Source organism: Myotis daubentonii, chromosome 4, assembly GCF_963259705.1.
Source record: "Myotis daubentonii chromosome 4, mMyoDau2.1, whole genome shotgun sequence".
In the NCBI taxonomy this organism is placed as follows: domain Eukaryota; kingdom Metazoa; phylum Chordata; class Mammalia; order Chiroptera; family Vespertilionidae; genus Myotis; species Myotis daubentonii.
The window spans coordinates 4,248,003-4,275,414 of record NC_081843.1 but is presented as its reverse complement, the minus strand read 5'-3'; the positions used below and the strand labels follow the sequence as shown (position 1 = coordinate 4,275,414).

The 27,412-nt window shown below is 39.7% G+C and overlaps 1 protein-coding gene and 1 pseudogene across 1 annotated transcript in view; both read right to left on the bottom strand.

Annotated features, from left to right (window-relative positions):
- The window catches only part of LOC132232543 (phospholipid-transporting ATPase ABCA3-like), a 204,655-nt gene that overhangs the window by 32,269 nt on the left and 144,974 nt on the right, over positions 1 to 27,412 (bottom strand). Inside the window, exons 13-16 of the mRNA XM_059691927.1 lie at positions 12,107 to 12,261; positions 11,708 to 11,863; positions 11,190 to 11,400; positions 281 to 431 (exon numbers count right to left, since the gene is read on the bottom strand). Of these exons, the coding sequence (XP_059547910.1) occupies positions 281 to 431; positions 11,190 to 11,400; positions 11,708 to 11,863; positions 12,107 to 12,261 (673 nt within the window). The remainder of the gene's footprint in view (positions 1 to 280; positions 432 to 11,189; positions 11,401 to 11,707; positions 11,864 to 12,106; positions 12,262 to 27,412) is intronic.
- LOC132232476 (60 kDa heat shock protein, mitochondrial-like) lies at positions 23,306 to 25,152 on the bottom strand (annotated as a pseudogene).

Genomic DNA, 27,412 nt, shown 5'->3' with positions numbered 1-27,412 from the left:
ACCACTATAAGCACTTTTTCTCTCATTATCTTAATATTTCCATTCACTCTACTCACCACATAACTTTTATTCTACCTACACCATCCCATCCATTATCACCAATTGAAACCAGCCCACTACAACCATAAAATTACACCCCTCTCTTCAGTGCAAGTGGCAGCAAGGACTGGATATTTGGCTTGTTGAATGAACTCTACTTGCTAAGCCTGAAGAAACCAGGAAAAGCCACAATAATTTCCTGTTATCTAAACATCCACATTAGCATTCTCTTAATCCATACCTGTGTGTGTACTCTTTGGGTAGAAGAAAAGATAATTCATTCATAACATTCTTCTCCAAAGCGGCTGATGGTATATGATAACATATCAATTTGGAGATTTCTTCAACATTACAGTGAGGTGCCTTCACTATGACTATATGGTATCCCACACCTGAGGAAATCCATTAAAAAAAAATCTTGTTACTTCCCTTATTCTAGTGAGAATCCACTGGATTTTCATGACTTGGATGAGCAAGAATAAGATATGGCATGCCACAATTCAATCTGATTACAAGTCTAAAAAGTCTAATAAATGCTTCTATTTTAACTTTATTAATTTTCTTACAGACCAATAGATGAGAGATAGAAAGAAAAGCTTCTGTTATCTGGCCTCTTGTATTATATACAATGAACTCTGAGAAGACAAGATTTTTATTCATTAAACACATATTTATTGGGTGCCTATTATGTGCAAGTAAGTAAATAAATCAGCTAAAACTCCTATCCTTCAGAGACCTGAGAAATATTTCCAGAGTATCCTGCACTTTTACTAGGTGCACTGCACAAGCCTTCCAGAATCTGGGGATGGGTAGTGACAAAAATCCCTCCAGGGTTCTCCAGGACTTTGTAGAAAACATTGCATAGCATTCTGATAGCCCCGGGTATGACAAAAAGCCTGGAGAAGTCGCTGTGGGATTCATTAGTCTTTCACTGCAATGGCCCTTCAAAGGTTTGGGAGAGGGTAGTAGGGTAGAGAGAAACCCTTTAAGGTAAAATACTGCAGGGATGGATAACAAAGAGGATGTGTCAGATAAAAAGACAACTGGGAACTAGACTGTAACTTAAAGTGATCTCTATAATCTCATTTATGCACAGATCCCAACCTCTGTTAAGAGCAAAATCCTAATCCCATTCTTAAAATGTTTGAAGACAGCTATGATCAGAATCTAAATACAGTAGGTCCTCGGGTTACGTCAGAGATCCGTTCCTACGGCGCGATGTGACGCAATTTTCCCTGTAAGTTGGACCCACCTGCCTAAGCACCTACGTCACTCACATGGAGCACATACACAGCAGTAATGAAGTGAAACAGTAAAAAAAATTTAAAAGAAAGATAACAATTCCTGACCTTTACTTGTGGTAAATAAATAATAAAAAACATAAAGAACAGATGTACATATGTTGAAATGACGGAACTTTATTTTTTTATAAATAAACTAGAGGCCCAGCGCACAAAATCATGCACATGTACCTCTCTACTGTTTGCCACCCCGCCCGCCACTGCTTGCTGCCCTGCCTGCTCACCGCTGGGAGCTGCGAGCCACCCTGCCCACTCACTGAGCTGCATGCTGCCCCACTCGCCCCCGTGAGCCGCTGCTCGCAGGCCAGGGGTGGGGAGGGACCAAGAGATGTTCAATGCACCTCATGGCCCCTGGTCAAGCAGTCGTTTTGGTCGTTATGCTTATGGTCCATGGCCTTTTATTATATAGGATGGGAGATGGTGACGTTACCACGAATGATGTACGTCGAGTCCAACATAACCCGAGGACTGTCTGTAAAGTTGTAACACATCCCAATATTTGTTCAAAATTAAGCAACACATTTTGAACAACCAAAGGGTCAAAGAAGATATCAAATTAGAAAATATCTTGAGCCAGGTTTAAATAAAAATACAACATACCACCCGGCCAGTGTGGCTCAGTGGTTGAGTGTGGATCTATGAACCAGGAGGTCACAGTTCGACTCCTGGTCAGGGCACATGCCTGGGTTGCAGGCTCAATCCCCAGTGTGGGATGTGCACGAGGCAACCAATTAATTATTCTCTCTCATCATTGATGTTTCTCTCTCTCTCTCCCTTCCTCTCTGAAATAAAAATATATTTACCAAAATTTATGGGATGCTGCAAAGCAGTACTAAGATGAACGTTTATGATGATAAACCTCAAAACTAAAAAGAAGAGAGGGCTCTAATAAGCAACCTAAGTTTATACCTCAAGGAACTGGAAAAAGAACAAACTAATTGCAAAGTTACCAGAGGAATAAAATAGTAAAGAATATGCCACAAATAAATGAAATAGAGAATATAAAAACAATAGAAAAAGTTTATGAAACTTATTTTTCCCATGTCTTTATTTAAATTTATTAGGGTGACATTGGTTAATACAATTATATAGGTTTCAGTTCTACAATATGTCATTTGTATATTCTGTTGTATGTTTACCACCCCAAGTTAAGTCTCCCTCCATCACCATTTATCCTCCCTTTACCTTTTCTACCTGCCCTCACATACTCTTCCTTCTGGCAATCACCATACTGCTATCTCTGTCCATGAGTTTTTCTTTTTAAGGGTTGGTGGTTTAAAAACATACATACATACATACATACATACATACATACATACATAAATAAATAGTTAGCTACAGTAGTAAGAAAAAGACTTAAATATAAAATCAGAAATTATGAGACATCACAATTAATATCATAGAAGTAAAAAGGATCACCAGAGAGTTCTATGAACAAGCATATGGCAACAAATTGGATAATCTAGTAAAATTGGTAAATTCCTAGAAACACACAATCTACCAAGATTAAATCATGAGACGATAGTCTAAACATAACTATCACTAGTAAGGAGACTAAATCAATCATCAAAATCTCCTGAAAAGGAAATGCCAGGAGCAGATAATTTCACTGAGGAACTTTACTAAACATTTAAAAAAGAATTAATGACAATTCTTTATAATTCAAAAAATATTGAAGAGTACAGTACAATTCTATACTCACTTTATGAGGCCAACATTGCCCTGATAACCAACTCAGAAAAAGACAGCACAAGAAAACAAACTGCAGGCCAATAACACTGATAGACATAGATGTAAACATCATTAACAAAATATGAGCACACTGAATCCAAGAACACATTAAAAGAAAAATACCATGATCTGGTGGGACTTATTCCTGATATACAAACATGGTTCAACATGTACAAATCAATAAAAGAAACACATGTACAGTATAAAAGAAAAAATCACATGATCATCTCTATAGGTGCAGAAAAAGCACCTGACAAAATGTAATACCCTTTCATAATAAAAACTCTCAATAAATCTGATATCGAAGCAATGTAACTCAACATAATAAATTCCATATAAGACAAACTGACTTCTAATATCATACTCTATGGTGAAGAACTAAAAGCTTTTCCTCTAAGATCAGGAATAAGACAAGGGTAACCACTCTCACCATTTCTATTCAACAAATCCTGAAAGTTCTATTCAAGTAATTAAGCAAGAAAAGTACTGGTACCCAAATCAGAAAGAGAAAAAAGATCTTTGTTTACAGATGACATGATGATATATATAAGCAACCCTAAAGACTCCACAAAAAACCCCACAAAATTGTTACAGCTAATATAATTCAGCAAGAGGTAGAATAAAAAGATCATACAAAAATAGCCCTAGCTGGTTTCGCTCAGTGGATAGAGCATTGGCCTGTGGACTGAAGGGTCCCAGGTTCGATTGCGGTCAAGAGCATGTACCTTGGTTGCGGGCACATCAGCAGTAAGGGGTGTGCAGGAGGCAGCTGATCAATGTTTCTCTCTCATCAATGTTTCTAATTCTCTATCCCTCTCCCTTCCTCTCTGTAAAAAAAATCAATAAAATATAAAAAAATCATACAAAAATAAATTGTATTCCACACATTAACACTGTACTACCCAAAAAGAAAATTAAGAAAATAAGCTCACAATAGCATTAAAAAAAAGAATAAAGAATTAAGCTTAAGTAAGGAGGTGAAATATTTGTACACTGAAAACTAAAATTCATTGATGAAAATCATTAATAAAAAAATTAATAAAGACACAAACAAATGGGAAAATATCCTGTGTTCATGAATTAATATTGCTAAAATGTCAATAGTACCTTAAGTGATCTACAGAAGTAATGCAATCCCTATCAATGCAATCCCAATGGCACTTATTATAGAAATAGAACAAGATCCTAACATTAATTGAAAACACAAAAGACCCTGAGTAACCAAAAATTTTTTCAAGAAAGAACAAACCTGGAAGCATCACACTTTCTGACTTCAAATATATTATAAATCAACAGTAATTAAAACAGTATGGTACTGGAATAAAATTAGAAAAAAAATAGATCAATGTAATACATAGAGAGTCCAGAAATAAACCAACACATATATAGTCAATTGTTCAACAAGGTGCCAAGAATACACGGTAGAGAAAAGACAGTTTCTTCAGCATATAGTATTGAGAAAAGTGGATATTCACCTACCAAAGACTGAATATGGGCCCATATTTGACATCATACACAAAAATTTTACATCATTGCAAAAAATACAGTCAAAGTGTATTTAAGACTTATGCATAAGACTTGACCCTACAAAATTCCTCAAAGTAAACATTGGGTAAAAGCTTCTTTACATTGGTCTTGGCAATAATTTTTTTTGGATATAACACCAAAAGTACAGGTAACAACAGCAAAAATAGACAAGTAGGGTTACATCAACCTAATAACCCTCTGCACTACAAAGGAAACAATCAATAAAATGGAAAGGCAAACCTATAGAATGAGAAAAAGTATTTGCAGAGACTATAACAAGTAAATGATTAATTTCTAAAATATATAAGGAATCCCAACTCAGTAGTAAACTCAATAGCAAAAAAAAACTAATATCCTGATTTTAAAATGTGTTAAAGATTTGAATAAACATTTCTCAAAGACACAGAAATGGTCATGAGGTATATGAAAAGACGCTCAACATGCCCTAACCAGTTTGGCTCAGTGGATTGAGCATCGGCCTGCGGAGTCAAGGGTCCCAGGTTCGATTCCGGTCAAGGGCATGTACCTTGGTTGCAGGCACATCCCCAGTAGGAGGTGTGCAGGAGGCAGCTGATTGATGTCTCTCTCTCATCGATGTTTCTAACTCTCTATCCCTCTCCCTTCCTCTCTGTAAAAAATCAATAAAATATATTTTAAAAAAATAAAAAAAAGGAAAGATGCTCAACATTACCAATCAAAACCACAATGAGATATCACCCCACACCCATTAAGACAACTATTAAAAAACAAAAACAACAAGTGTTGGGGAAGATGTGAGAAAACTGGAACCTTTGTACACTGTTGGTGGGAATGCAAAATGGTGTAGCTACAGTAGGAAACAGTATGGAGGTTCCTCAAAATTTAAAACTAGTCAGTCAGAGAAAGACAAATACCCTGTGGTTTCACTTATATGTAGAATCTAAAAAACAAACAGAAACAGACTCATAGGAACAGAAACCAAAGGGATGGTTACCAGAAGAAAGTTGGTAGGGGACGGTTGAAAGAGGAATGGGAATATAGTCAATAATCTATCTCTATATAAGCCTACTATGCAAAGTGTCCCCTCTGGAGTTAGACCAGGAAACAGGGAGTTTGATCGCTCGCTATGATGTGCACTGACCACCAGGGGGTGGCACAGAACAAAGGAAGGCCCCGGCTGGCAGCCGGAAGGCTCTAATGGACCTTGATTGCCAGCCAGGCCTAGGGACCCTACCTGTGCACAAATTTCATGCACCAGGCCTCTAGTATTGCAATAAGTTTACAAGATGACAGATGATTACCAGAATTAGTTGGCTGATCATAATGCAAGGTATAAAAATGTCCAGTCACTATACTGTACACAAAAACTAATACAACCAATATAAGGTTGTATAACAACTATCTACACTAATAAAAGAGAAAAATGGTAATTGGCGTACGACGATACCCTTTTCATTGGCTAATCAGGGCTATATGCAAATTAACTGCCAACTATGATTGGCAGTTAACTGCCAACAAGATGGCGGTTAATTTGCATATGTAGGCACAATGCAGGGAGGTGAAAGGGAAAGCAGGAAGAAGCCCCCTGCCACTGACAGTGATCAGAAACCCAGGGGGGAGCTAAGAGCTGGGGGGCAGGGCAAAGGCGGCTCCAGGGCCGCCTTTGCCCTGCCCCCCAGCCATGATCAGAGAGAATCAGGCGCATTTGCCGCCCTGGCCAGTGATAGCAGGAAGTAGGGGTGGAGCCAGCGATGGGAGCTGGGCACGGTCGAAGCTGGCAGTCCCGGGAGCTAGGGGTCCCTTGCCTGGGCCTAAAGCAAAGCCCACGATCGCGGGGCCGCTGCAGCTGCAGGTCCCCGCTGCCCGGGCCGGACGCCTAGGCCAGAGTTGTTAGGCCTGGGCAGGGGCGGAGCCTGCAACCGCGGGGAGCTGGGGTCCCCTGCCCAGGCCTGACACCTCTGCCGGAGGCCTCAGGCCTGGTCAAGGGGCCGATCCGGTGATTGGTGATCAGAGGGTGATGAAGGTCAACTCCTCTGGCCGAGGCATCAGGCCTGGGTGGGGGCCGGAGCCGGGGATTGGGGGGATATGATGGTCCCCTTGCCCAGGCCTGAAGCCTGGGTCAGAGGCATCAGGCTTGGGCGGGGGGTGGAGCAAGCGATCAGAGGGAGATGGGGATCCCCTGCCCAGGCATGATTCCTGGGCCAGAGGCCTCAGGCCTGGGCGGGGGCCAGAGCCAGTGATCGGGGGGAGATGGGGGCCCCCTGTCCAAGCCTGACACCTCTGGCGGAGGCGTCAGGCCTGGGCAAGGGGCCGATCAGGTGATCAGAGGGTGATGGGGGTCTACGCCTCTGGCTGAGGCATCAGGCCTGGGCAAGGGGCAGTGCCAGCAATCAGAGGGGTCTGGGGGTCCCCTGCCCAGGCCTGATGCCTGGGCCAGAGGCATCAGGCCTGGGCTGGGGGCAGAACCAGTGATGGGGGGAAATGAGGGTCCCCTGCCCAGGCCTGACACCTCTGTCAGGGGCGTCAGGCCTGGGCAAAGGGCCGATCCTGCGATTGGAGGGTGATGGGGGTCAACGCCTGAGGGCTCCCAGTATGTGAGAGGGGGCAGGCTGGGCTGAGGGACACTCCCCCCCCCCACACACACACACCCAGTGCACGAATTTCGTGCACCGGGCCCCTAGTGCTTAAATAAAACAATAAATTTTGCAAACCAAAATAATGTCACAGCAATAAATTCAGTAAAATAAATTAAAAAACCAGAACTACCAAATGATCCAGCAATTCCACTTCTGGGCATTTATCTGAGGAAAACAAAAAACACTAACTTGAAAAGTCATAGATCCATTTTGAATTGATTTTTGTGTCTGGTGTAAGATAGTGTTCCAACTGAATATGGCTGTCCAAGTTTCCTAACATCATTTATTGAATTGACTGCCCTTTTCTCATTATATATTCTTGAGTTTTTTGTCATAAATTAATTCACCATATATTTGTGGGATTATTTCTGGGTTCTCTTCTGTTCCATTGAGCTATGTGTCTGTTCTTACACCAGTAAAACTTTTCAGATACACAGGTGACAAGGTTTTTGCACAAAATCCACAAAAATACTATCAGACCTAATATATGAATAAACAAGTTCATAGGAAACAAGATCAATATAGAAGTCATTATATGTCTAAATATTAGAAAAGACACAATTATAAAATTAATTTAAATAGGTAATATTATTTACATAAAATTAAAAACAAAAATAGCTTGGAATAAATCCAATGAAAGACCTTCCCAGTAAACACAACAAAATACAGCCCAAAATGATTAAATGGATGGACCCTAAATAAATAAAGAAAATTATACCATGTTCATATATGAAAAGAGTCAATATTATTAAAATGAACAGTCTTCTCAAAATGATATAAAGATTCATAGCAATCCCAATCAATATCCTTCCAGGCTTTTTTGTAGAATTCGACAAAATGACCCTAAAATTCTTATGGAACTAAAAAGGGACTAAAACAGGGGGGACTAATTTTGGAAAAAAAAAAAGTTAGTGGATTTATATTACCTGTTTTCAAGACTTACTACAAAGACACAGTATTCATGACTATGATATTTGTAGGAAGATAGACATAGGTCAATGAAAGAATAGAAAATCCAAAAGTAGACCAACATATAAAGAATCAACTGATTTCCATCAAAAGTGCCAATTCAACAGAAAAAAAAAGTTAAATGTATTCTGTATATTAACACGGAAAAATCAACATCAACAACTTATCTAACACCATTCACACAAAAACTAACTTGAAATAGGTCATAAACTTTTAGAAGCTAGAACCATAAAAAATCTGGAAGAAATATAAGAGAATATATTTGCAACCTTTACATAAGCAAAGGTTTCCTTAAAAGCATGGGCCAAAAAAAGGGAAAATAATTGATAAACTGGGCTTTCCAAATTTAAAAATTTATGCTCAATAAAAAGATACTAGCAAAAAAATAAATAGGCAAGAAACGCATTTGAGAAATATTCACAATACATATATCTGATAAAGGACTTCTAGAATATGTGAACTGCAAATTAACAACAAAAAAGATACAAAACCAACATTTATATTTCACAGAGTAAATTATACAAAAAACCAATTTGTACATGAAAATGTACTAAATATAATTATTCCTAAGAAAATGAAAATTAAAGTAATAGACATTGTTTCGCATTCTCTAGATCAGCTAAAATCCAAATACAATACCAAAATATTGGTATGGATGTAGAGCAAATTGATTTCTCAAACATGCTGGTAGTTGTAAAATAATACAAGAACTTTGGAGACTCTTTTGGCTGAATGTACACTTAATAATTGACCAAGTAACTACATTCCTATGTATTTTCACCCAAGATAAATTTTTATCCAACAGAGATTTTTACAAGCAAGTTTACAACATATTCATTCATGATATTTGGAAATTGGAAATGACCTAAAACAACCTAAAATTCCATGAAGAGTAGAACAGGTGAACTACTGATGCATGCAGCAACAAAGATTAATCTCAAACTACTGTGCTGAGGTAAAGAAACCAGAAACAAGAAATTATTGTGTATGACTCATTTCTGTTATTTTCAAGAACAGGCAAAATTAATGTATGGTAATAAAAATGATAAGGCAATTAAGAGGTTAAAGGGAATTTTCTGGGGTCATAGAAATAAGAGTATTTACTTGGAGTCACATGGGCATATATAATTGTAAAAACTCATCAAAATGAGCATGGAATATCTACTCACTGTACTCAACTAAATTACATAAATTAGACTTCAACTAAAATTTTTTCCTTGACAATTTTTCCTCTATAGAGGGGAGACAGATAATAAACAAGGTAAATGAATAAATTATATATTTTATTAAGCTAATGCTTCAGGAAAAAATGGAAAGAAATATGAAAGTTGGAGATTAGGTGCTGAAATTTTATTTAGCGGGCCAAAGAAAACTGATGGATAGATAATTTTAAATAATTACCTAAAAGAGGTAAGGAAGTTATCCTATCTAATAATAGACAAACATGGTAATTAACCATACCTCTGACACGCTTTCCATTGGCTAATCAGGGCGATATGCAAATTAACTGCCAACCAAGATGGTGGCTGGCAGCCAGGCAGCTGAAGCGAACAGGAGGTGTGCTTGCTCCAGTGATGGAGGAAGCCAAGGTTCCCCGCCTGCCGCTGCTGGGCTCTGAGCTGCACTCTAAGAAACAATGTTGCAATTATAGAAGCCAAACAAACCCAGATACCTGCTTTCAGCAGCCGAGGTCTCAGAGCTGGAGCCGAGCCTCAGAGCTAAAGCCGGCTCTCAGTTTCAGTGACAGCCATAGAAGGTAAATAAATCCCAGAATAAAAAAAAAAAGAAAAAAAGGAGAGGTTGGGAGCTTGAGTCGCCAGCCAGCCTGAAAACGGCCCTCAGCCCCTCACCCAGACTGGCCAGGAACCCCGGTGGGGACCCCCACCCTGAAGGGGGTGTGACCAGCTGCAAACAGCCATCATCCCCTCATCCAGGCTGGCCAGGCACCCAAGCGGGACCCCCACCCTGATCTGGACACCCTTCAGGGCAAACCAGCTGGCCCCCACCCGTGCACCAGGCCTCTATCCTATATAGTAAAAGGGTAATATGCAAACTGACCCTAACAGCAGAAGGACTAGGAATGACTGGTCACTATGACACACACTGACCACCAGGGGGCCGACGCTCAATGAAGGAGCTGCCCTCTGGTGGTCAGTGTGCTCCCACAGGGGGAGCTCTGCTCAGCCACAAGCCAGGCTGTTGGCTGCCAGAACAGCGGTGGTGGTGGGAGCCTCTCCTGTCTCCTCAGCAGCACTAAGGATGTCCGACTGCAGTTTAGGCCTGCTCCCCGCTGGCAAGTGGACATCCCCCGAGCGCTGCCGGGCTGCCAGAGGGATGTCTGATTGCTATCTTAGGCCCAATCTCCTGGGAAGCAGGCCTAAGCCAGCAGGTGGTCATCCCCTGAGGGGTTCTAGACTGCAAGAGGGCACAGGCTGGGCTGAGGGACACCCCCCCCCCAGTGCACAAATTTTTGTGCACCGGGCCTCTAGTTAAGACATATTTGGCATTTTTATGTTTAGAAAAAGTCTTCTCAAAATTAGAACAAAATATTCTGCACATACAGAAGCAATTTTATACTGATTTAAACAAGGAATAGATATTTATTCCCTACATTTTTAATATAATTCATGAATATATGTATCTATTCTTCATCCATCTACTGTCTGACTATCATCTATCATCTATCTACGTATTGAGATATCTAGCTCACTAAAGGCCCAACTGCAGTTGGGCAAATTACAATTTATATGGATGTCATATGAAAGAAATAAACATGAAATTTGGACAATGCAATAGTTTTGAGAAATTGAAATATGACCATTATTTCAAAGGGCTCATAGTTGAACCCAATTAAAAAAATAGAGGGAATCACTGAAGTGATTGGTAGATATAAAACACACACAAAAACTATGTTAAATAATATTGTTAAGATATCAATATTCATAAAAGTTATGTCAGAATAATATTAAGACATCAATATCAAAAGAATGATTAACGGGAGAGAGACCATATATGTTTTTGAGGAAAAGTGAAGAGCCACAGCATCGTAAGGATCCCTTCACCATGATGGCAATGCGGTCACCCAGGATGTCAGCTTCATCCATGTAGTGGGTGGTCAGTAAGATGGTGCGGCCCTGTTTATACTGCTGAAGGAGGTCCCTGGTGGCCCTTCGCGAGGCAGGGTCCATGCCAGCTGTGGGCTCATCAAGTATCACCACCTAGAGACCAGAAGAACAATTTCATGACCACGTGAAACACGACAGATTAGTGCACTGGGGCCTTTCCAGTCACGTGTCCAACTGAGCTAAGATGATAAGCTTAGACTAAAACTGAATGAGGAATGCTGGACTGATTCCAAACCTATGACCATTTTATTTCAACAAGGTTGATAATGTAAGCACATCTGGGATTTGGGAGGCTCCTTTTAGAGTGTTAGGTACATAGAAGCACATGGGTTTGCGTCAGCTTATTTTTTTTAGACATGCTTCAGTGGGGATCCATTTTTAGCTTTTATTTTACTTTTACCTTGGAGTCCCCTATAAGTGCTATAATGACGGAGAGTTTGCGCTTCATTCCTCCACTCAGTGATGCTGAAAATGCATTTCGCTTTTCAATCAGGTTAAAAGCAGACAGCATACGGTCAATTTCTATAGGGTACATCTTTCGAGGGACTCCTTTAATCTAGAAAGAAAAGGCAGACTTTATATGGTGCTTCCAACTTCATCGTCAGAAACATGTTTCGCCAGCTCTTTTCTTACATCATCTACACAGTGTCTTCTTCCCTTTGCGTCTCTGTATGTTTAAAGAATAATTCACCAAAAATAAGTTTTTGAAAGAAAGTTCAAAGAATAAAAATATTGCTAGTAGGTACTCTGTCTTAAGTACAGGGATAGAGTGGAAATAAAGCAACATGTCTTTGGTTACCGTGCAATAGAAATAAAGGTGTTCTGATACTGTCAAGTAATTAAACAACAAGTCCTGCTGGGGACACAGGCCCAAGGTTTTCCTGATCTGGACCATCTGCTTTGAGATGGCAAATCCATTAATATAGGCCTCTCCACTGGTAGCAGGATAGAGACCTACAATCAAGCAGAAGACATGCAGAAGCTTAGTTTTCATGAGGGACCAGGACAACAAACTGTTCATTAGCACCCGAACTTCAAAATATACTTGTAGATTACTCATTAGAATTAGTAATATCTCAGCACCTCACAGTTGTTAGAATGGCTATTATAAATAAGACAAGAAATAATAAGTGTTGGAGAGGATGTGAAGAAAAGAGAACCTTTGTACACTGCTGGTGGGTATAGTCATTCTGAAAAACCAGTATGGAGGTTTCTAAAAAAATTAAGACTAGAGCTACCATATGACCCAGCAAGCTTTTTACCAAGTATCTACCTGAAAATTCTGAAAACAATTATTCATAAATAGAGATTACATATGTTCGTTGCAGCATTATTTACAATAGACAACACATGGAAACAACTCAAGAGTTCTTCAGCGGATGATTAAAGAAGAGTGATACATATATATAAATAAAAACATATAACACAAATAGTGGCTGATTTGGGTGACATTGGTTGCCAGAGGGAAGAGGATAGGGGAAGAAGGGGGTCCTAATATAAGGTGACAGGAGAAGATTTGACTCTGGGTGGTGGGCACACAGAGCAGTATACAGGTCTTGTAACATAGAAACCCATACATGAAGCCCCTATGTTCATGTTGACAAATGTCACTCCAATCAACTTAATAAGTAAAATAAAAACATGAAACATTACCATTTACCACAACATGGATAGACCTACAGAATATCGTGCTAAGTGAAGTAAACCAGATGGAAAAGGATAAGAACTATACGATTTCACTCATATGTGGGACATAAAACAAAAAGCAACAAATGAACACATAGATATGGACAACAAAATGATGGTTACCAGCGGGGTAGGGGCGTGAGGAAAGGATGAAGAGGGTAAAGGAAATAAATACAAGATGATGGCAGGAGACTAGACTGTAGGTGGTGAGCACACATCAGAGTATACACATGTATTATAAAGTTGTACACCTGAAATTTGTTATTAAACAATATTAACCTGGTACATTTAATAAAAAATAAACTAATATTGAAGCCCTACTGAGCTTTTAAAAAAATGAGGCTTTTGTGATATTAGTGGTACATTTAGGAGAGGCATTTTGTTTCCATGTTTTTAAGTTTTTATTTTGCAAAAAATCCAAACCTACAGAAAAGTTGCAAGAACATTATAATAAATCCTTGCCGGGGTCCAACCCCAGCGGGTCCAGGGGGTCCCCAAAGGTGTGGACGGAGTCAGCGAAGAATGAATGACACGGAGGCTGAGTTCAGTTGATCATCATAGCCGGGTTCTCTTGTCAGGTTCTCCAGTCAGGTTCAGTGTCCAGGTTCCAGTCAGGTTCTCCTGCCAATCTCTGTAGTCAGGTTCAGTCCAGGATCCCTTGCCATGTTCTCCCGCTAGGCTCTGTCTCTAGGCTCCGAGGCCAGTCCCTCTCCAGGATCCTCCGGCATGCTCTCGCCAGCGAAGTTCTTCTGTCTCTAGAGAATGTTCTGTGTAGGTTCTGTGCCTAGGCTCTGTCTCTCTTGGTCCTGTCTTCCAAGCCCTGTGTTCTAAGTTCTGTGTCTGAAGTTCTGTCTCTCTGTCTGGTTCTGTGTTCTGAGTTCTGTCTCTTTCTGTCTTGTTACAACTGTATTTATACCAGTTGATTCAATCCTATCAATCTCTATTACAAAGGTTAGGGCGTTTCTTATCTCCATTCCAGGGAGAAAAGATTATGTAGTTTAAGCATGATTGTTCGTAGTTAAAGGGATTAATTACCCGCCTGGCACTTAGTTGAGGGGTTTTATTCCCTCCCTAACTTCAGGGGAAAATCCCTACCTGGGGAAAACAACCTTTCTCAGAGACCTTGGTTAAAACACATAGTGCCAAGAAGGTGAGCAAACATATTAAGAACTGTATGCCATATATGCCAGGTCCCTTGAAACAGCAAGCATGTACCAGCTCCCGGCAAATCCTCTTATACCATCCACCTGAAAAAATAATTAGGAATACCTCACACAAAGGAAAATTCTAGAAAATATAAATTATCATCTTTGGAGTGAAGAGATTAGAAAGAATTTTTTATTTCATTAACTGTATGTTCTAATTTTATTTTTAAAAGAAATCTTTATTGTTGAGAGTGTTACAAATGTATCCTTTTCCCCCTATTTCTACCTCTAAGGGGTTCCCACCCCACCCCAGCCCTTCACCACCCTATTGTCTGTGGCCATAGGTAATGCATATATACATACAAGTCTTTGGGTAATCTCCACCCCCGGTTCTATTTTACTCATCAGTTTATTTTTGTTCATTAGATTCCATGTTCGTTTATTTTGAGATTTAACTGTTGATAGATATGTATTTATAGCCACTTTATTGTTCATATTTTAATCCTCTTCCTCTTCCTCTTCCTCTTCCTCTTCTTCTTCTTCTAGAATACCCTTCAACATTTCATGAAATACTGGTTTGGTGGTGATGAACTCCTTCAGTTTCTTCTTGTCTATGAAGCTCTTTATCTGACCTTCATTTCTAAATGATAGCTTTTCTGGATAGAATAATCTTGGTTGTAGGTCCTTGTTATTCATCACTTTGAGTATTTCTTGCCACTCTCTTCTGGCCTGAAAAGTTCCTATTGAGAAATCAGCTGGCAGTCGTTTGGGAGCTCCCTTGAAGGTAACTAACTGCTTTTCTCTTGCTGCTTTTAAGATTTTTCTCTTTGTCTTTAACCCTTGGCCTTTTAATTATGATGTGTCTTGGTGTGGGCCTTTTTGGGTTCCTCTTGTTTGGGACTCTCTGCACTTCCTGGACTTGTAAGTCTATTTCTTTCACCAGGTAGGGGAAATTTTCTTTATTTTTAAATTTTATTTATTTATTTTATTGTCTAATGTTTTACATATGTCTCCTTTTTCCCCAGTTAACCCCCAGCCCTAGCCATTCCCACCCCGGGCAAGTCCCCACCACCCCGGTGTCTGTGTCCATTGGTTCTGCTAATATATATGCATACAAGAACTTTGGTTGCTCTCTAACCACCCCCCCACCCCCCGCCACCCGCCTCAGCTAGGGGAAGTTTTCTGTCATTATTTCTTAAAATAGGTTTTCAATATCTTTCTCTCTCTTCTCCTTCTGGTACCCCCATAATGCAAATGTTGGTACCTCTGATGTTTCTCAGAAGCTCCTTACACTATCTTTATTTTTTAAATCTTATTTTATTGTTTAAAGTATTATAAATAGTAGTACATATGTCTCCTTTCCCCCCCCCCATTGACCTCCTCTCAGCTTCCCCTACCCCCCCGAATGTGCCCTCACAGCCCCCCAGTGTCTTGTGTACATTGGTTATGCTTATATGCATGCATACAAGTCCTTCAGTTGATCTCTTACCTCCCCCCAATGCTCCCCTGCCTTCACACTGTAGTTAGACAATCTGATACTTCCTTGCCTCTGTATCTATTTTTGCTCATCAGTTTATAATGTTCTTTATACACCACAAATGAATGAGATCATGTGGTATTTATCTTTCTCCGACTGGCTTATTTTGCTTAGCATAATTCTTTCCAGTTCCATTTATGCTGTTGCAAATGGTAAGAATTAGTTCTTTTTATAGCAGCATAGTATTCTATTGTGTAGATGTACCACAGTTTTTTGTTTTGTTTTGTTTTTTTGTTTTTTTTTTAAACCTGGGGGATGAATGTGGGATGGTTTTAGTCGCTGTATATCCAGCTTGAATTCTCTACTTTGCATCTGAATTTTCATTTCCATTTATGTTCTCTCTGTACCACAGTTTTTTAATACACTCATCAGCGGATGGACATTTAGGCTGTTTCCAAATCTTAGCTATTGTAAATTGTGCTGCTATGAACATATGGGTGCATATATCCTTTCTGATTAGTGTTTCTGTCTTCTTGGAATATACTCCTAGAAGTGGGATTATTGAGTCAAATGGCAGTTCCAATTTTAATTTTTTGAGGAAACACCATACTGTTTTTCACAGTGGCTGCACCAGTCTGCATTCCCACCAGCAGAGCATGAGGGTTCCTTTTTCTCCGCATTTTCTCCACCACTGGTTGTTGATTCATTGTTGACAGCCATTCTAGCAGGCGTGAGATGGTACCTCATTGTTGTTTTGATTTCCATCTCTGGATGATTAGTGACTTTGAGCATGTCTTCATATGTCTCTTGGCTTTCTGTATGTCCACTTTAGAAAAATGTCTATTTAGGTCCTTTTCCTATTTTTTGATTGGATTGTTTATCTTCCTTTTGTTAAACTATGTGAGTTCCCTGTAAATTTTGGAGATTAAACCCTTATCTGAGATAACATTGGCAAAAATGTTCTCCTATGCAGTGGCTTTCTTGTTGTTTTATTGATGGTTTCTTTTGCTGTGCAGAAGCTTGTTATTTTGATGTAGTCCCATTTGTTTATTTTCTCTTTAGTTTCCATTGCCCTGGGTGCTGTATCGGTAAAGATGTTGCTATGACCATATGTCTGCTATTTTGCTGCCTATGGATTCTTCTAAGATGTTTATCATTTCCCATCTTACATTTAAGTCCTTTATACATTTTGAGTTCATTTTTGTGTATTGTGCTAGTTGGTGGTCTAGTTTCATTTCTTTTTGCAAGTATCTGTCCAATTTTCCCAACACTATTTATTGAAGACACTGTCTTGACTCCATTGTATGTTCTTGCCTCCTTTGTCAAATATTAATTGAGTATAATGGCTTGTGTAGATTTCTGGGTCCTCTGTTCTGTTCCATTTGTTTATATGTCTGTTCTTCTGCCAGGAACAGGCAGTTTTGAGAACAGTGGCTTTGTAGTATAGCTTGGTATCTAGTACTGTGAACCCTCCAACATTGTTTTTTCTGAAGATTGCTGCAGATATTTGAGGTCTTTTTTATTCCATATTAATTTTTGGATAATTTGTTCTAGGTCTTTTAAGTATGGCATTGGTATTTTAACGGGTATTGCACTGAATTTATGGATTGCTTTGGGTATTCTGGACATTTTAATGATGTTAATTCTACCAATCCATGAACACAGTATATTCTTCCATTTGTTCATGTCTTCCTCTATCTCTTTTTTCAGCGTCCTGAAATTTTCTGAGTACAGATCCTTTATCTCCTTGGTTAAATTTATTCTTACCTATCTTAATTTTTGTTGCATTGATAAATGAGATTGTATCTTTAGTTTCTATTTCTGTGAGTTCATTATTGGTGTATAGAAAATCCATAGACTTCTAGGTGTTAATTTTGTATCCTGCTACCTTACTGAATTCATTTATTAAGTCTAGTAGTTTTTTGATAGAGTCTTTGGGGTTTTCTATGTACAATATCATGTCATCTGAGAATAAGGACAATTTTACTTCTTCTTTTCCAATTTGGATGCCTCTTATTTCTTCTTCTTGTCTTATTGCAATGGCTAGTACTTCTAGTACTATGTCAAATGGGAGTGGTGAGAGTGGGCATCCCTGTCTTGTTCCTGTTCTTAGGGAAAATGGTTTTAGTTTTTGCTCATTGAGTATAATGTTGGCTGTGGGTTTGTCGTATATGGCTTTTATTATGTTAACGTATGATCCTTTTATTCCCACCTTGATGAGAGTTTTTATCATGAAAGGGTGTTGGAATTTGTCAAATACTTTTGGGTATGATTATATGGTTTCTATCAGTTTGTTTATGTGCTGTATCACTTTTATTGATTTGTGGATATTGTACTATCCTTGCATCCCTGGAATAAATCCCACTTGGTCATGGTGTATGATTTTTCTAATGTAATACTGGATTCGATTTGCTAGAATTTTGTTGAGAAATTTGGCGTCTATATTCATGAGAGATATTGGCCTGTAATTCCCTTTCTTGTATTGTCTTTATCTGGTTTTGGGATTAGGGTAATGGTTGCTTTGTGAAGAGCTTGGAAGTGTTCCTTCCCCTGGAATTTTTTGAAATAGTCTGAGGAAGGTAGGTTTTATTTTTTCTTTAAATGTTTGATAAAACTCCCCTGTGAATCTGTCTAGTCCAGGGCTTTTGTGTGTTGGAAGTTTTTTGATTACTGCTTCTATTTCCTCCATACATATCAGACTATTCAGATTTTTTTTTATTACTGCTGGTTGAGATTTAGAAGGTTGTATTTTTCTAGGAATATGTCTATTCTAGGTTAACCAGTTTGTTGGAATAGAGTTGCACATAGTATCTTTTTTATGATTCTTCATATTTCTGTGGGGTTTGCTGTTATTTCTCCTCTTTCATTTCTGATTTTGCTAATTTGGGTCCTTTCTCTTTGTTTTTTGGTTGTTTAATAAATCTTTATTGTTCAGATTATTACAGTTGTTCCTCTCCACCCCGCATAACTCCCCTCCACCCAATTCCCACCCCACCCTCTGCCCTTACCCGCCCCCACTGTCCTCATGCACAGGTGTACGATTTTTGTCCAGTCTGTTCCTGCCCCCCACACCCCTTTCCAACCCCCCCCACCCGAGAATTGTCAGTCCACTCCCTTTCTATGCCCCTGATTCTATTATATTCACCAGTTTACTCTGTTCCTCAGATTTTTTTCACTTGATTTTTAGATTCACTTGTTGATATGTAATTGTTGTTCATAATATTTATCTTTACCTTTTTTCTTCTTCCTCTTCTTAAAGAATACCTTTCAGCATTTTATATAATACTGGTTTGGTGGTGATGAACTCTGTTAGCTTTTTCTTATCAGTGAAGCTCTTTATCTGACCTTCAATTCTGAATGATAGCTTTGCTTGGGTAAATTAATCTAGGTTGTAGGTTCTTGCTATTCATCACTTTGAATATTTCTTGTCACTCCCTTCTGGCCTGCATAGTTTCTGTTGAGAAATCAGCTGACAGTCATATGGGTACTCCCTTGTAGGTAACTGACTGTTTTTCTCTTGCTGCTTTTAAGTTTCTCTTTGTCTTTTGCTCTTGGCAGTTTCATTATGATGTGTCTTAGTGTGGTCCTCTTGGGATTCCTTTTGTTTGGGGTTCTTTGCACTTCCTGGACTTGTAAGTCTATTTCTTTCACCAGGTAGGGGAAGTTTTCTGTCATTATTTCTCCAAATAGGTTTTCAATATCTTGCTCTCTCTCTCTTCTTCTGGCACCCCTATAATTCAGATGTTGGTACACTTGAAGTTGTCCCAGAGGCTCCTTACACTATCTTCATATTTTTGGATTCTTTCTGCTTTTTGCTTTTCTGGTTGGGTATTTTTTGCTTCTTCATATTTCAAATATTTTACTTGATTCTTGAGATCCTCTAGTCTGCTGTTGGATCTCTGTATAATATTCTTTATTTCAGTCAGTGTATGCTTAATTTCTAGTTGGTCCTTTTTCATATCCTCAAGGGTCTCACTAAATTTATCGGCAGTTTCTAGAAAATTCTTGAAAAACCTTATAAGATTGGTTTTGAACTCTATAGCCAGTAGTTTGCTTTCCTCCATTTCTGTCATTTGTGATCTGTTTCTTTGTCTCTGCATTTTGGCTGCTTCCCTGTGTTATAGAGTGGCTTTGTGTGCTAGGTGTCCTATAGGGCCCAGTGGCTCAGCCTCACTTACCTGAGGTGGACACTCTTAGTGCAACCCTTTGTGGGCTGTGTGCACAGTCTTGTTGTAGTTAAGCCTTGATTGTTGTAGGTATCACTGGGAGGAATTGACCTCCAGGCCAATTGGCTGTGAGAATCAGCTGTGTCTACAGTGGGAGAAGTTCTGTGCTGAAGACACCCTTATGCAGCAAGACTTGCTTCAATGGGGCTTTGGTGCTCACTGAGTCTGCCCCCTGAGTGTGTCCCTTATGGATCTGAGGAGTTGTAATCTGGATGGTCCCACTCTGACCACTAGGTACACAGGCTCTTGGATCTCTAAGGAGGTGCTAATTTAGCCTCTGCCTGTGGCTACTCAGCAGGAGCTACAGAGAGATCTGCAGATTCCTCTTCCTTGTTTGGGTTTTGAAGGTGCCCAGATGAGGCCCAGCTTTGAAGCAATGCAAGCTGCTGTGGGGCCTTGAGCCTTCTTTTGGAAGTTCTGGGTCTCTCTGACCCAGCTGCAGTTTGTTAGGTAGTTTTCAGATTGCAAAGGGCCAGGCCTTTCATATGCAAAAGCCTCTGCACACAGCTTGGGTGTGGCGGGGTCTCAGGGAATCAACAGGTGGAGAAAACAGCTATGGCAGATCCTCAGCCCTGCCCTGAGGCGCCCGGTTCTCAGTGTCCTGTGGTAATCGCTGCAAGCACCTCTGAGAAAGCTCTCCTCGAGTTCCACCCATTGCCAGACAGTACAGTTTCTCCCATTATGAGTCTGGGTCCCCAGAGACTCGCCCGGAGCTGGAGTCAGGGCTGTTGGGAGCTTGAGACTCCCTCCCGATTTAAGAAAACACCGGCGTCCTCAGTTGCCAGCCCTTTCCGCGCGCGTGCCTCCGTACCTCTGCACCTTACTTCCACACCTCCTCTGAGTCTCAGTGTGCTTTTCTCATTCCTTCTAGTTGTAGAATTTCCACTCAGCCAGCCTTCCTGTGGTTCTCGGTGATATCTGTTTTGTCTTTAGTTGTAGTTCTGAAGTGGCTGTATAAGGCAGCAATTTCAGGTGTTTACCTATGCTGCCATCTTTGTTTCTCTCCTGTTCTCCATTTTTCCTTTCTCTTTTTTTTTTTTTTTGATGAGTCTGGCTAGAGGTTCATCAATCTTGTTTATTTGTTCAAAGAACCAGCTCTTGGTTTCACTGATCTTTTGTATTTTTTTTTTGTCTCTATGTCATTTATTTCCACTCTGATCTTTTTTATTTCCTTCCTTCTGCTCACTCTGGGCTTTCCTTGTTGCTCTTTTTCTAATTCTTCAAGTTGCAGAGTTACATGGTTTATTACCAGTTTTTCTTGTTGTTTTGTTGTTGTTGTTGTTGTTTTAGGTAGGCCTGTAATGCTATTAACTTCCCTCTCATGGCTGCTTTCACTGTGTTCCAACGATTTTGGATTGTTATGTTTTCATTATCGTTTGTTTCCAGGATGTTTTTTATTTCTTCTTTGAGTTCTTTGGTAACCCAGCCATTGTTTAATAATATGCTCTTCAGCCTCCAAGTGTTTGAATTTTTTATTGTTTTTATTGTAGTTTATTTCTAATATTGTGCCATTGTGATCTGAGAAGATGCTTGATATGATTTCAATCTTCTTGAATTTGAAGAGACTTTGCCTGTGTCCCAATATGTAGTCTATCTTAGAAAATGTCTCATGTGCGCATGAGAAGAATGTATATTCTGTAGTTTGGGGGTGGAATGTTATAAAGATGTCAATTAAGTTCATCTGATCTAGCGAGTCATTTAGGATTGCTGTTTCTTTGCTGATTTTTTTGTCTATAGGATTTATCCAGTGATGTCTGTGGTGTGTTAAAGCCCCCTACTATGATTGTATTGCTGTTGATCTCTCCCCTGATATCTTCCAGAAGTTTGTTTTATGTATTTGGATGCTCCTGCATTGGGTGTATATATGTTTACCAGAGTTATATCTTCTTGTTGTATTTATCCCTTTAGAATTATTAAGTGGCCTTCCTTGTCTCCTGTTATGTGGTCTTCACTTTGAGGTCTATTTTTTCAGATATAAGTATTGCTACCCCAGCTTTTGTTTCATTTCCATTTGCCTGAATGATATTTTTCCATCCCTTCACTTTCAATCTGTGTGAGTCCCTTGTTCTGAGGTGGGTCTCCTGTAGACAGGATATATATGGGTCATGTTTTCTTATCCTACAAAGATGTCTTTTCATTGGAGCATTTAATCCATGTACATTTAATGTGATTATTTATAGGTACTTATTTGTAGCCATTTCTGTACTTTATGCCTGTGTTCCTTCCTCCTTATCTATTTCTTCTTTTTACAGCATTCTCTTTAGCATTTCTTGCATTGCTTGGTCAGTAGTGATAAACTCCCTTAGCCTTTCTTTTGTCTGAAAAGCTCCTGATTTCCCCTTTAGCATTTCTTGCATTTTTGGCTTGGTAGCGATAAACTCCCTTAGCCCTTTTTTGGTCTGTGAATCTCCTGATTCCATTTTGAATGATAGCCTTGCTGGATAGGGTATTATTGGATTCAGTGCCTTGCTTTGCATCACTTTGTATACTTTATTCCATTCTCATCTGGCCTGATGTGTTTTTGTTGAGAAATCATTTGATAATATAATGGGATATCCTTTGTAGGTAACTCTCTCTCTCTTTTGAAGCCTTTAAGATTCTTACTTTGTTGTTGATGTTTGCCATTCTAATTATGACATATCTTTATATAGGTCTTTTGGGGTTCATCTTGTTTGGGACTCCCTGTGCTTATGTGAGTTTTTCTTCCACAAATCAGAGAAGTTTTCTGTTAGTATTTCTTCAAATAGGTTCTCTAATCCTTGCTCCTCTTCTGTCCTTCTGGCACCCCTATTATATGTATGTTACTTCATTTCGTTTTTTCCCAAAGCTCCATTATGCTCTCCTCTTTCTTTCTAATTTTTTTCTGCAATTGTTTTTCAGATTGGGCTTGTTTTTCTGCCCTGTCTTCTAACTCACTAATATGGTCCTCTGCTTCTTCTAGTCTACTGTTGACACCCTCCATCATGTTATTTATTGTAGCCATATCATTCTTTATTTCCTCTTGATTATTTTTTTAACTTTAAGTTTTTATTTTACAAAGGTCACATAATTGGATATTCCTCAACTTTGTACACAATTATTCTTACTCTCCACAGAATGGCTGCTTCTTCACTTCTCATCAGGTGATGGCAAGCACTAAAATCCTGATTTTAACAGAATAGTAGTAAAAATGCCTCAGTGATTTAAGTTCAAAGCAGTACATTGGTATATGGCTCTTGCACTTATCAGAAATGTACAAATGCATTTTTATTAAAAGATGAAAAATAAATTATCTGTAGGCATGGACAATGACAACAGTAAACATTGCATGTTGTCAACTAAAACCAGTAACTGATGGTTAGAGTGATTTTCTTGAATCTCAGTCAGCCTTTTCATCAATCATTTCCTTCAACTAACTTCTCTGAAGTTATAGGTAAGGAGATGCCCTGAGCTTCCTCTCAGTTCTCAGTAATGATGGTAAAGGGCTAGAACATGCTGCCTCCCATCCCTCCTCCCATGCCGCCCATCCCACCCATCCCGGGGTCCTTCTCCTCTTTATAAATTCCTGTGACCAGAACTTCTGCTGTTGTCCAGAGAGGCCACATCAGCAGCATCCAGTAAAGCAGTTCTTACAACTTTAGTTGGAGCAATGATTCCTTTTCCCACCATATTCACAAAATCTCCAACCATGGCATCATAACCAATTTCTGAGGGACTTTGCGTAATTTTCTCAACTATCAATCATTCCTCAACACCTGCATTCCTAGAAATGGTCATTGAAAGAGTTTTTAATAATTTCTATACCAATTTTTTGATATTCATTAGTTGGAGGTAATGAGCCCAAATCTGCAATGCACCAAAGCAGGGCACAGCCCCCTCCCAGAACAATGCCTCCCCCCCACAGCAGCTCGGGTAGCATTGAGGGCATCTGTGACTTTTTATTTTCATTCACTTCAATATCACTTGTCCCACCAACCTTTAGCACAGCTCTCCCATATGAGAGTTTGGCCAGGTATTCATTTTATTTTTTCCTTTTCATATTCACTAGTTGTGATATCTAACTGCTCAATGATTTCTTGAATATGTTCTTCAATTTGAGCCTTGTAACCTTTTCCCTTCAAGAGCATGGCATCATTTTTGGTCACAATGACCTCTCCAACTTTTCCTAAGTCATGAGGCTGAACGTCTTCTAGATTGACAGTCAATCCTTCTCCAAACATGGCACCACCAGTAGCAATAGCCATGTCTTTAAGCTGGTTCTTCCTACTGTTCCAAGAACATGGAGCTTTGACTGCTACAACTTGAAGATCAACTTTTAGCCTAGTCAAAACGTGTACTTAAAGCTTCTCCACCAACATCTTCAGCAATTATGACCAGGGGCTTACAGTGAGCATTGGCAATTTCAAGAGCAGGTCCGATGGACTGAACACTAGAAATTTTCTTTTCACTCAAAAAAACATATGCATCTTGGAATTCACATTTCTGACCTTATGCTGCATTAATAAAGTTTGGAGAAATATAACCTCGATCAAACTTCATGCCTTCAATAATTTCTAATTCATCATTCAGCGTTTTTCCATCCTTTACAGTGATTTCACCTTTCATTCCAATCTTTTCCATTGCCTCAGAAATTATGTTGACAATTTCTTTGTCTCCATTTGCAGAAATTTTAACAACCTGAGATTTCTTCAGGGGTTGTCACAGGTTTAGACTTCTTCTTAAATTCATAAATTACAGCATCAACAGCTAACATCACACCTCTCCTGATTTCCACTGGATTACTACCTTACTGATCTTCTCAAAGCCTTCCTTGGCAATGGAGCATGACAGCACAGTAGCAGTCATGGTGCCATCCCCAGCCTCTTCACTTGTATTATTGGCAATATCTTGAACAAGTTTAGCACCAATATTTTTATATTTATCTTTTCAGTCAATGGACTTTGCAAACGGTCACACCATCTTTTGTTACTTTGGCACTTCCCCAGGTCTGTTCAATAATCACTGTTCTTCCCTTTGGCCCCATAGTAATGGCTACAGCATTGGCTGAAAGGTCTACACTTTTAAGCATTATGGCTTTAGCCTCTGCACCAAATTTTACATATTTGGCATAAGAACAAGTGAGATGAGGAGCCAATGCCCTGGACATGGGCCTAATCTGGCAAAGGCCTGTGTGTAATCGAATAATTTCTGCAGGGCATGCAGGTGGTGAGGGAGGCAATTGGTAGCGAGTGAGGGCTCCTCTTGATTCTTACATAAGTTGTTGATTTTCTCATCCATCTGGTTTATGAACTCTATGACCATTACGCTGAATTATTTGTCTGATATATTGCATTCCTCCGTTTCATTTAGTTCCTTTTCTGGTGATCCTCCTTTTCTTTCCTTTGGACATTTTACTTTGTCTCCCTATTTTTACTATCACTGAAGGGTCCAGGTGCTGAGCTGTGTGGGGCTTCTGCCACAGTGGTTGGTTGGTGGGAGCATCATGCGTCCCAAGAGTCTCAGGAGAGCTCAGGCACCAGGATGCGTGGATACAGTGGGTCAGCGGGAGCTTCACACATGCCAAGAGTCATGGGAGAGCCCAGGGACTGGAATGCATGGGGCTTGTGCCACTGTGGTAGGTCAGTGGGAGAGGAATACACTCCAGGACTCACAGGAGCTTGTGGCAAAGAACGCTGGAGTCCTGGTGTTTGTGGGTCTGCAGCTATAGTAGCAGGTCATGGCCAGAGTGGCTATAGAGTCTTGGGTTGCGTCTGAGGCCAGTCTGGGTGGTGGTGAGGCTGGGCTCCTAGTCACAGCAGCTCTACCCTTCAAGATTACATGGTTTCTGTGTCATTGCCAGACGCCCAGGTGTGTTTGCAGCAGTAGTGGGGGTTTCTCATTTGGAGAGGCCAGTATGCCAGGCCCTGAGACTCCCACAGGATCTAACTGTCCCTCACTCACACACACACACCACACACACACACACACACACACACACACACACACACACACCACCTCCACACACTCCCCTTTCATTCCCTCCCTCCCTCACACTATCCCTCATTGCCGTCCTGCTGGCTGCCATCTTGGCTCCTCCTAGATTTTCTCTTACTTTTTTATTCACTTTTGGGACATTGTATGTTCCTAGAAACTTACCATTTCTTCCATATTCTCTGATTTGTTGGCATATAGTTGTTTGTAATATTTTCTTATAATCCTTTGTATTTCTGTGGTCACTTACTTCTCTTTCATTTCTGATCTTCTTTATTTGGGTCCTCTCTATCTTTTCTTCTTGAAGAGTCTGTCAAGAAGAAATGTCTGTCAACCTTGTTTATCTTTTCAAAGAACCAGGTCTTGGTTTCATTTACCTTTGTCTTGTCTTTTTAGACTCTATTTTGTTTATTTCTGCACTGATATTTATCATTTCTTCTACTCACTTTAGGTGTTGTTTGTTGTTATTCTTCTAGTTACTTTAGGTGTAAGGTTAGATTGAGGTTTTTCTTGTTTCTTGAGTTTTTCTTTTTTTTGAAATTAAATCTTTATTGTTCAGATTATTACATTTGTTCCTCTTTTCCCCCCCCATAACTCCCCTCCTCACAGTTCCTGCCCCACCCTCCGCCCTCACTCCCCACCCACTGTCCTCATCCATAGGTGCACGATTTTTGTCCAGCCTCTTCCCGTGTCTCCCACACCCCTTTCCCCTGCAAGAATAGTCAGTCCATTCCCTATCTATGTCCCTGATTCTATTATGATCACCAGATTATTTATTCACTTGATTCTTAGATTCACTTGTTGATAGATACATGTTTGTTGTTCATAATTTGAATCTTTACCTTTTCTTCTTCTTCCTCTTCTTAAAGGATACCTTTCAGCATTTCATATAATACTGGTTTGGTGGTGGTGAACTCCTTTAGCTTTTCCTTATCTGTGAAGCTCTTTATCTGACCTTCAGTTCTGAATGATAGCTTTGCTGGATAAAGTAATCTTGGTTGTAGGTTCTTGGTATTCATCACTTTGAATATTTCTTGCCATTCTCTTCTGGCCTGCAAAGTTTCTGTTGAGAAATCAGCTGACAGTCGTATGGGTATTCCCTTGTAGGTAACTCAGTTTCTTTCTCTTGCTGCTTTTAAGATTCTCTCTTTGTCTTTTTCTCTTGGCATTTTAATGATGATGTGTCTTGGTGTGGTCCTCTTTGGATTCCTTTTGTTTGGGGTTCTCTGCGCTTCCTGGACCTGTAAGTCTATTTCTTTCACCAGGTGGGGGAAGTTTTCTGTCATTATTTCTTCAAATAGGTTTTCAATATCTTGCTCTCTCTCATCTTCTGGCACCCCTATAATTTGGATGTTGGTACACTTGAAGCTGTCCCAGAGGCTCCTTACACTATCTTCGTATTTTCAGATTCTTTTTTCATTTTGCTTTTCCAGTTGGGTGTTTTTTGCTTCTTCGCATTTCGAATCTTTGACTTGATTCTTACTCTCCTCTGGTCTGCTGTTGGGTGTCTGTATAATATTCTTTATTTCAGTCAGTGTATGCTTAATTTCTAGTTGGTTCTTTATCACAACATCGAGGGTCTCATTAGATTTCTTGAGGATCTCACTACATTTATCAGCGGC